Consider the following 10,156-nt stretch of genomic DNA (forward strand, 5'->3'; position numbering starts at 1 on the left):
TATATATATATATATATATATATATATATATAAAATAAAAGAAAAGGATATAATTTTTATCTTTAACTTTGAAAAGATAAATAAATAAAAACAAAAAAAGTCAGTTAAATAATCGTGGAGAATAGTAATTTTATAAATGCGTAATAACTGTTTTTATTTGAACAGTAATTTCTATTGCATTTAATAAATGCTCTCTTCTTTACATTTAAGGTTTTGATAGATGTTCAAATAAAAATAATGTCACGTGCACAGTTCAATCATCTCGTTCTAAAGAGCCCTCGACATCCGTACTTACATTTTTAACGCAGTGGCTGAAAGCTGAACACATTTAATGATACACAGCAAAACATTTCTTTTGCCGCGAGGGAACCTGTGTATTCTACCATTATAGAACAAGAGTAATCTTCTGCAGATCTCAAACATTTGATGGGTATATGTTTGATTGGGTTTCGATGACTGTTTCTGGGAAACATATACAACGTCTTTTTCTCATTAAAAATTACGCCAAGTTTACATTCTAAGGAAAAAGAAATTCCGTGTTTAATTTTGAAAGAGGCATTAAACAGGCATTGATGATGTTTACGGAGCCCTCCATTCATGATTTCTTATGGATTAGAAGACCTCTGACAAATGGTCTTTATCCTGTAAGCCTCCAGTTGTCAACAAGAAAGAGCTAAGCAAGCAATTTGTAGAGTGCAATGGCATTTACAGGTTTGAAGAGCTCAAGGCCATCATTTTACACTGTTCATTCAACGCTAGAAGTTGGGCCTCTTTCTTGTCAAGCATCGCACTCAATCTCACATTCTCCTCCATAAGTTTCTGAACTTCAGCCTCTTTTTGCATTTTCTCACCCTCCAACTGAGTAGTCTTTCCAACTAGGCTGCTCAAGAGAAAAAATCGACCAGTAAAACAAATAAATCTGGTTTTAGAAAGAAAACATAACTCACTGTATGAGAGTTGAAATTAAATTAAACCCCATCAGCACGAAAATACGGGGATATTAACACGCCCGTGTTACACAATCATGTATAAAAAATTGAATAGGCATATATACACTGTCCATCCCATCCTACCCATGTTATCTTACATATTAACATACTTTTTGGCCTCAGACTTATGCTTCAATTGGCGTAGTAAAATTTTGTCTTGTGTTGGCTATAACCAGCCTCCATTAGTACTAACCCTGACAAGAACCGGAACAATTATAGACGAAAATAATGTGTTTATGGAAAACAGTGTTACACCGCCCGGTATTCAGCGACCTGGTTCTCTCCTCAAATATTTACCAAATCCAAAGACAACTCCCCCTCTCAACCCCTCTTATTTATAGGCAACTCCTCCTAACTAACGAACTATGATTCTCCCAGACCCACCTGGCTTACTAATCGCTATCTATAACACCCAAGAAAAAGACAACAAATACAAGAACATTTGAAGAATATAATTATCTAACTTCAAAAGAATAATAGAAGGTAGCCTGAACAGGGAGTACTTCCAATAGCATCCACCAAACAAGTGTTCAAAATAATTTGTAAAGCAAATAAACTTTATTAGTATAAAAATAAAAATAAAGGAAACTTAAAACTGCGAATCAAGTTAGCTCTCTTAAATGACACTTAAAAATGAATTTATAGTATAAGAATAATATGAGCTGTGCTCCTGATATCCAAGGCCATAATAAACAATGTCCCTATGCATGAGGAAGATGCCCCCACCCCGAAGTAGGAAATAGGGACCATTATTTGGCACAGGTAAAACACACTGGATCCAAGAAAAATAAATCACGACATGCCATCCAGTATAAATATACTCAGTATGTTTAAGCATAAAAATACAGCAGGAAGTGGGCCATCTAAGTCAAAAAATTTGAAGCAGGTCAAATAAATATAGATAATTATCAAGAAACTTTAACATAAGCAATTGCATATCTAAATATTTACCGTTCAAATAGCCTTTCAATAGTTTGGAATTGCTTCTCTGAAGAAAGTAAGGTTTCTCTTACTGTGATTAAACTACTAACATATGACTTCAGAGACTCAAATTCCCGTTTGACCCGAGAAAGCTCTTCTTCATTTTCAGAAGCACGTTGCCTCTGTCTAGTTGTTTCTTCAACCAAATCTGCAACCCTTTGCCGCATGTCATTCAAAATACCATTTGTACCCAAAGCAAAACGCTCCATTTCTTCTAATTTCATGGACATACTCTCTAATTGAGCAGACTTCCGCATAATTTCTTCCTGACCTAAACTCACTTTTTCTTTTTCCGTTCTAGTTTCTGATTCTGCCAATAAAGCCCTTTTGACGAGAGCTTCCATCACATCCGCGACCATCTGAACAGACTTGAGTATCTCACCTATATAAACTGCATCCTGTTCTTCTAAGGAACCAAGCTGACGGTTAATTCCTATCCAAGATTCTTCATCTGGATCATCAAATGAAGAAAGATCAACATTCCTAGACCAACCTGATAATGGAATCCCATCTTTGTCAACAAGCCCTACCCCATCTAACTTTTTTATGCCACAAGATGTATGGGCTAGATGAGGAACCGCCATGATTCTAGCTTTTGATTTTAAGTAGGACAACAGGGTAGAAGTAGTCTTGACTCTTCGCCATAGAACCTCTAACTCATTTCTTGCATCTTCCTCAGAGCCATGTATGCAAGCCTTTACCTCCATTATCCTTGCCTCCAATACATCCACTTGAGATTGACTTCTTTCGATATTCTGCTTCCAAGTGTCATGAGACTGACTCAACTTAGCCTTCAAATCTGTCATACCATCATCTGCTGCCATGTCCTGCCCAATGTTGAATAAAATGAGAAGACTATAACAAAGTTGGTTGTGATGATGTAATCATCAAATGTGTCCATTAAGATAAAGGCATAAGGCTTGGATTTCAAAATATGAAAATTCGTAACTAACAAACCATTGTAACTATAAATATATGGTAAAACTCAATCATAAGAAAGATGAAGATATAAGGCATCTGTAACTGGGTTTCAATTGTAAGAACAAATGAAGGTAGACACAATGATCTCTTTAAGAAGTTGGAAAGTAAGAAACTTATTGTGGAAGTTTCTATTTCTCCTTCTCTATGTGAATCTAACTTAGAAGATGTCTATTTCACATTTTACATTTTGTATTTCCCCTTCTCTATGTGAATCTAACTTAGAAGATGTCTTTTTCAATGACGGTGATCAACAAAGGGGTGAAATGTCTTAAATGAATTAGATCCTCTTTTCATCTTTTGAATTTTAGAAGGATGGATTGATCCATTTTTGTATTAGAAAATAATGTGTTCAGATTGTTATATTTGACTAACTTTTTTATAAATGATTTAGAATATAACCTTGATTGTCAATTTAAATAACTCAAAATGTTCAATGTGAGTGTGCATATGTATGTTCGTGCTTCATAGTACCTCACAAAGTTTCCCCGTCCCAAGCCATATATCATAAATATTAAATACACCAAATAAATTGTGCAGCAGTGTTATCACTGGTGGAATACAAAAAATGGAGGAAAGCTAATAATCCGCTATATAATATACCAGATAGTATCATGGGGAAATAGCAGATATTAAATGGTGACATATCATTATTATGCATAAAAAAATAAGTTGTATGTAAAAAAATAAAATAAAATGCATAAAAACCGGCATAATATTAACTCAAAAGCTCAATTGTCCAGAAACTTGATAGAGATGACAAGAGGAAGCAGAACACATGCCAAAACCATGACAACCATATCAACCGCAATAGTGGACAAGCCCACAATCATGAATCCAAGAAACTCCACTACGTAAAAGCGTCATAGCAGCTACGTAAATACAAACATGATGTCTTTTACAAACAATAATTCGTACATAACATATTTTGGGGCCCTGAAGCCTTTTGAAGCCAGAAACTATGAAGTTTATAACATCCACCTATTCTAACAAGGAATAAGTACAGCACCGATATTAGACAAATAGCAAGGCATAGTTCATGTTTCCAGATTTCAAATCTCATGCAATGACCAGGACTTCTAATCAAAACCTAATACAGAATTGATTCAAACCATGCTGAGCCATTATCCTGCAGGGACTATTGGCAAGCCAACTACCTACTATATAAAAACACAAACCCATAAGGTTTAACAAAGTACAGTCGGTGTTTGATACTAGGTTCAACACAAAGGAAATTTAATGCAAATGGGTAACCGCAGTGTATATCTTCAAAAATTGAAAATAGATGAACAATGCGACTGCAAAAACAAGCAACCGACAAAAACAGCAATTGTTTTATAGGCTATAATTCTTCGGACTTTGCTTTCTGCAACAGTTATTCTTAATTGTTATTATTATCTTTGTAGATAACAAAAGCCCTCATGCTTAAATCTATTGCATCTACCAGTTAAAGATCAAAGCAATGCATCAAACGGTTATCTCGACAAACAGAACTAAAACAAACCTAAACAGCATTAACTGAGATTCCCCAATTTCTTTTTTCTTCAATAATTTAAAGTGATCTAAGAGAAGAAGGGGGGAATCGAAATTGAAGCGAAAGTTGGATAGGAAAAGGTGAAACCGAAAACCCAGCAAACGGAGGAAAAGGGAAAAAAATTGGAGAGTTTGATACGGAACAAAGGAAGAGAGAAAAACAGAAGAAAAAAGAAATGAAGAGGAATATAGTGAAAGATAACAACAATCAGACAGAGAGAAAACCTGGTAAGATGAAAAGCGAGTAAAAGGAAGAAGAAGAAGAAGACGACGACGACGATGATGAAGGTGTTAGGGCTCTATGTTGCTATCTTTCTTTCTCTTCGTTGGGAAGAAAAAGAAAAGAAAGGCAACGGAAACCCATTTCTGAGATAAGCAGCATGTGCTTTATTCATTGTGCCATTTCTCACTTACCCTTTACCCTATCTTATTTTATTTTTATTTTTATTTTCATTTTCTTCAGCATCAAATTAATCCACAAAAAATTGTCGGAAATTCACAATATTCCACGTGGATAATTCTTCTAAATATTGCTTTCAAAATTTTCTATACTCAGATTTATATCACATTATAAAACTTTTTTTTTGCTATTAATGTTAATGAATAATCATAAAACTTTCTTCTAAATATTGCTTTCAAAATTAATACAAATTTATTTCAGTAAAAAAATCATGAAATTATGTTAAGAACATTGGTTATTATATTTTTCTATATTATGTGATGTAAAGTTCAATTGATTTTTGTAACGACTTAATCTCCCAGTAATAATGAGAATATAATTTAAGTTCACGTCACAACACAAAAACTATTATGCAATTAATGTTAATGAATGGTCATAAAACATTCATGTAATTATTGTTATTAAAGTCAATACAAATTCATTTTAGTAAAAAGCATAACACTGTATTAGCAACATTAATTATTACATTTTTCTATACTATGTATTAATTGGTGTAAAGTATCAATTTATTTATTTATTTATTTCAAATAACTTAACTTTTCTATAATCACGAGAATAGTTTATAGTTTTATCTCGTTATAAAACTATTTTTTCAATTAATGCTGATGAATAATCATAAAACTTTCTTCATATTATTGTTTTCAAACTTAATAAATTTATTTTAGTAAAAAGTGTGAGATTTACAATAGCAACATTAATTACTATATTTTTCTATAATACTATGTACTTAGTATAAATTATTTTGAAGATATCTATTTTTTTGTTATAATTGTGGTTAGTCATCTTTATGAGATACGAGAGAAAAAGATTAGATACTGTACATACGTTCATATAACACTTAGATCGATCAATTATACTAGATGAATATTAGTGTCTAATTAGCATGTTAGCATCAAAAACATGCTTTGAAACCTAATGAGTTGTAATTTAGTCTTCTCTAAAGGTAAAATCTCATTAAGGACACTATAAATATGATGTGTAGGTAAGTCGTTAAACACTTTTGATGACCATATTAGTGTCTTTGTCACCCTAATTCGTCTATACAAGACACATGACGTCATGTGGTGTAATTTTTTCCTAACATCATTCAAAGGAATGGAGCTCGGATGGTTCACGCGCCTGCCGCAACAAGTCAACCTCATCACCTGACATCCATCGTGCTTATGAACATACGTAAGGGTAAGGACGATTCGTTAAGGGTATTTATAGAACGTTTTAGCAAGGTGGCATTAGAAATTAGAAATAAGAGTCCTAAAGTAGTTATGCAACATATTGTAACAACATTGAAATTGGGCTCATTCTTAGATAGCTTATGCAAAACACTTGCATTGAACTTGAACGAACTCAAAACTTGGGCTACTAAATACATCCAATTTGAGGAATTAAGAGACTTTCAAAGGTTAGAAGAAGCAATTGATAGGAAGAATGCTGAAAAGAAAGGAGAAGGAGCAGGGAGATCACACTTAGAAACTCGACTGCCTAAAGACCCCATGAGAGGTTTGCGGTTCACAAATTACACCCCTCTTAATACAACCTGATCACATGTCTTGGATGAAACACTCAACGTTGAACATTGCCGATACCATCACAATTTGGAACACGACATAGAGGAACATGTTGTTCTTAAGGATAAGATTAAAAAATTGATCCAAATTAGACTCCTAAAAAAATTTATGGAAATTGAAAGAAGCCCACAACGATTGCGATTAGATAAAGAGAAAAAAAAAAAACAAAGCTACATTAGATAAAGAGATGATACACACATGTGAACAATTTTAGAAACTTAAAAGGTATTCTCAATAATGTAAGAAGAAAATACTACTTTCATTTATTATAATTAATTACTATATTTTCAATTCAACGATGATAATTGTATAGTAATTCTACAATAAATAAATAAATACACAAACCTAAACCAACATTTTATAATATATTAAGTATTTACTTAAAAATGTAATATATTAAATATTCAAGATTAAAAAAAAGTAATATGTTGACTTATATTTATTTAATGAAAAGAAAAGAAATACACATTCCATTGAGTATAATAATGTTACATCATTATTGAGATTCAACTAAAGCACCAAAATTTATGAATTGGTCAAATAATTCGGCTTAGAAACTAAAGTAATAAGTTTCAATTATTAATAAAATTAATGATTAATATTACGTTGTCATTCGTTATAGATCAAAGATGTTTGAAAATATCAAATAATTAATAAATGGTGTAATGAAGTAGTGAAGCAAGATAAAGAAAAGCAGAAGCTGTTGCTTCATTATTGCTAATTATTGAAGATAAAGGAAAACACCAAACAGAAAGAGACTATTCACAAGGTTAAGAAACGGAATCTAGAAGCTCTGTACATAACGCATTATGTTGCTTCTCTTAATAAACTAGAGAGGCTCTTCGTTATGAAGATAGGTGTTGATGCCAAATAAAGCAAAACTGTTTGAAAGGTTTTCTAAAAATTTACATATGAAACTTAGATTCGCACCTCATATTCTTCATTCTCACATATTTAGATGATACAAGTTTTAGAAGAAGGAGAATGGTACAGTGGAACTTGCAACTAAACCAGACAAGAGAGCAACAAAGAGAGCACTGTTATATGTTGTTGGCTCAGCTTGCATTGAGTTGTTTCTGAAATCATTGTATGTCTCATTAAGGAAAGGACCACCAACTAATGCTCCAAATGCTATATTAGGATTGGGGTAAGTTGAGTCAAACCACTTGAATCCATCTTTGCAACCAGTTGTAGCATTAACTGGAATAGAAGATCCTCTGTGATGTATGTAGTTGGGGTTGTGAGTTCCATAGCCCACAAGATAACTCATATTTATAGGATTTTCACCCAACACATAATCTGCCTGAAATTGTTCAACCACAAATGCAAAATAGAGTCACATTCATTCATACTGATTATAGGTGAGAAATTTTGAAGCCAAATACAGTGATGATTAAAAGGATGGAAGATTTTCTCTCATTTTGCAAGACTTGCATACCTGAGAAATGGCAAATTTGCGAAGATCTACTGGCTTATACAATTTCCCACTACAGTACAGTGTTTCGGTTTGAGATGTCAGCATGTAGTCACTGTAAAGAATAGTTAAGAATGCAGAAGCCACTGAATGTTGCAAAGAGTTCCATGGCACTAGCCATATCAGTCCACCTGTTACATGATGATAGTTGGTTCATCCAATGGGGAGATTAATATTTGATATGTTCTTTGCCATCTTTTGCCTTATTAACATGAAATCCTAGGTACCCTTTAGTCTGAATTAACGAAAAAGAATAGGCAGACATAAGTAATGCAAAGGCTAGAGGGAAGAAATCAATCGTACTTTCAGTTCTGTTGGTGGTGGCTGTTGGTGAATCAGGTAGAAGCGTGCAGATGAGGATTTCAACACTTTCTCTATACATCTGAAGGTCAAGGTTCTCCGCATCTGGGATGTTTCTTGCCCCAAAGAAACTTATTCTGGACAAAAGAACCTAGTTCATAATCACAAAATGCATGAAGAATATCTATCACAGAGATTAATATGCCTAATTCCTCTTAGAGATACAAAGGAAAAGTGAATAAAAAAGTGTTTGATTTCTACATACTTTTAGAGTAGAAGAAGTTTTAACGCTACCAATCAATTGAGAAACATGGTTAGAATGACTTTCCGAGAGAATGATGGTGCATGGACTATTTACTGAAGGCTATAAAACACTGCATCATAGTTGGTACCTGAGTTGCAGCATGTTTATCATCCCAGCTAAACCACGATACGATTCCTAAACCGCCAAATGATTTTTCATTCTGCTCTGTCACATAATTGAGATATGAAGGATCCTTAGTTGCATGATAGAGCCATACACCTGCCCACAAGAGTTCATCCCCAAAACCAGATGAGTTATAGTAGTCCCGCACTTGAGGGATGCTGACACTGTAGGAAACTCTATATGTATCAGCAAAAATAAACAGCTGTTGAGCATGTCCAAGGAGAATCCTAGAATAAGTGAAGTCAATCTGCTTAAAAACAAGAGATGCTGAGGCCAATGCAGCTGCAGTTTCAGCAGCAACTTCTGTTCCTGGAAAAGATGAGTTAACTTGAGTGAGTGGCCGTTCTTCATCCATGTCTTCAGGCCTTTCCCAGCAATTATGATCCACCTCAGGATCCCCCACCTTCAATCAACAAAACAAAAGCGTGTTTCATTCAGCTTACTTACCAGAGTAAAAATGACTAGAAAAACGAATTTATGCTTGATTTAATTCAGTTTCTTTATAGTGTTTGATAAGAAACTTGGGAAATAAATAGTTGACCTGAATGTAAAGCACTTCTGGAAAAGGGTGTGCATTAACAAGATAATCAGTGATCCACTTTAACGAGTCAAGTGCATAGTGTAGCTGCTTCACCGCGTCCATGCGATCTCCATATTCAAGAATCGCCCAAGACAACACAGTTGCAGTGAAAGCCATGGGGAACCCAAACTTCATGTGGTCACCAGCATCATACATTCCTTTCGACAAATCCAAATCCGCTTCACTCCCATCTCGAAGCCCAGAATCCCCTCGCCACGATATCCTCTGATTCTCAACCTTACCCGCTGCAAGCACAATTTTTTCAACAAAAAATCAACTTGGGTATTTGCGAAACATAGTAATAAATAATCTTAACAATATAAAGTCCGCATTGGTTACATTACATTTCTGGACGTCGAAAAATTGCAGAGCCAATTGAAGAGCAGAGGCGTATTTCTGAACAACTTTGGTGGTTTGAGAAGTGAGTTGAGCTGAATCAGAGTGACCAACCTCAAACTTTGTTACTACATAAACCACAGCAGCAGCCAGTAGGAGGCCTGCGATCACGGACACTGTTAACCACCAAAACAAGGCACCAACGTTGTGCTTTTTGTTGGGTTCTTTAAGATGGTGTCGTTCCATTCAATTGAAAATAAGGTACTTACTACGGTTTTTGAGATAAGTCATGGTGATTTTAAAGCACTGTTTTTTTAATACAGAAGAGAATGTAGAGTAAGACAAGTAGGGGGTGTTCTTCTACTTTGATGTTGTAAAAATGATTGTGAAGTAAAAAAACTAGAACTGCTACATTATTATTATTAATTATAAAATAAAGCATGAGAATCCAAGACGCAACTGCAACGGGTGATTGTGCCGCCGGAGAATGGTGCCACTTAAAACGTAAGGACAAGGATTTGAGGTTCTTCTGC

General features: G+C 34.2%; 2 protein-coding genes across 3 annotated transcripts; both read right to left on the reverse strand.

The window, feature by feature from the left end:
- Positions 1-312: 312 nt before the first annotated feature.
- Positions 313-4,869, reverse strand: LOC106769105. Of its 2 annotated transcripts, XM_022782767.1 has the most exons (4): positions 4,707-4,869; positions 2,464-2,797; positions 1,941-2,376; positions 313-880 (listed from the first exon to the last, which is right to left on the reverse strand). In XM_022782767.1, the coding sequence occupies exons 2-4, from the start codon at positions 2,792-2,794 to the stop codon at positions 706-708; spliced, it is 942 nt and encodes a 313-aa protein (XP_022638488.1). In that variant the 5' UTR covers positions 2,795-2,797; positions 4,707-4,869; the 3' UTR covers positions 313-705. The 2 variants fall into 2 exon arrangements, with proteins under 2 accessions (XP_022638488.1, XP_014510071.1); XM_014654585.2 differs by having other exon boundaries at positions 1,941-2,797; positions 4,707-4,868.
- Positions 4,870-7,256: 2,387 nt separating this feature from the next.
- LOC106765926 (endoglucanase 2) lies at positions 7,257-9,955 on the reverse strand. The gene is made up of 6 exons (XM_014650692.2): positions 9,632-9,955; positions 9,249-9,532; positions 8,673-9,110; positions 8,284-8,431; positions 7,945-8,111; positions 7,257-7,809 (listed from the first exon to the last, which is right to left on the reverse strand). Exons 1-6 carry the CDS (start codon positions 9,867-9,869, stop codon positions 7,477-7,479), a joined length of 1,608 nt encoding a protein of 535 aa, XP_014506178.1. The 5' UTR covers positions 9,870-9,955; the 3' UTR covers positions 7,257-7,476.
- Positions 9,956-10,156: the final 201 nt, after the last annotated feature.

This window comes from Vigna radiata, chromosome 7, assembly GCF_000741045.1.
Source record: "Vigna radiata var. radiata cultivar VC1973A chromosome 7, Vradiata_ver6, whole genome shotgun sequence".
In the NCBI taxonomy this organism is placed as follows: domain Eukaryota; kingdom Viridiplantae; phylum Streptophyta; class Magnoliopsida; order Fabales; family Fabaceae; genus Vigna; species Vigna radiata.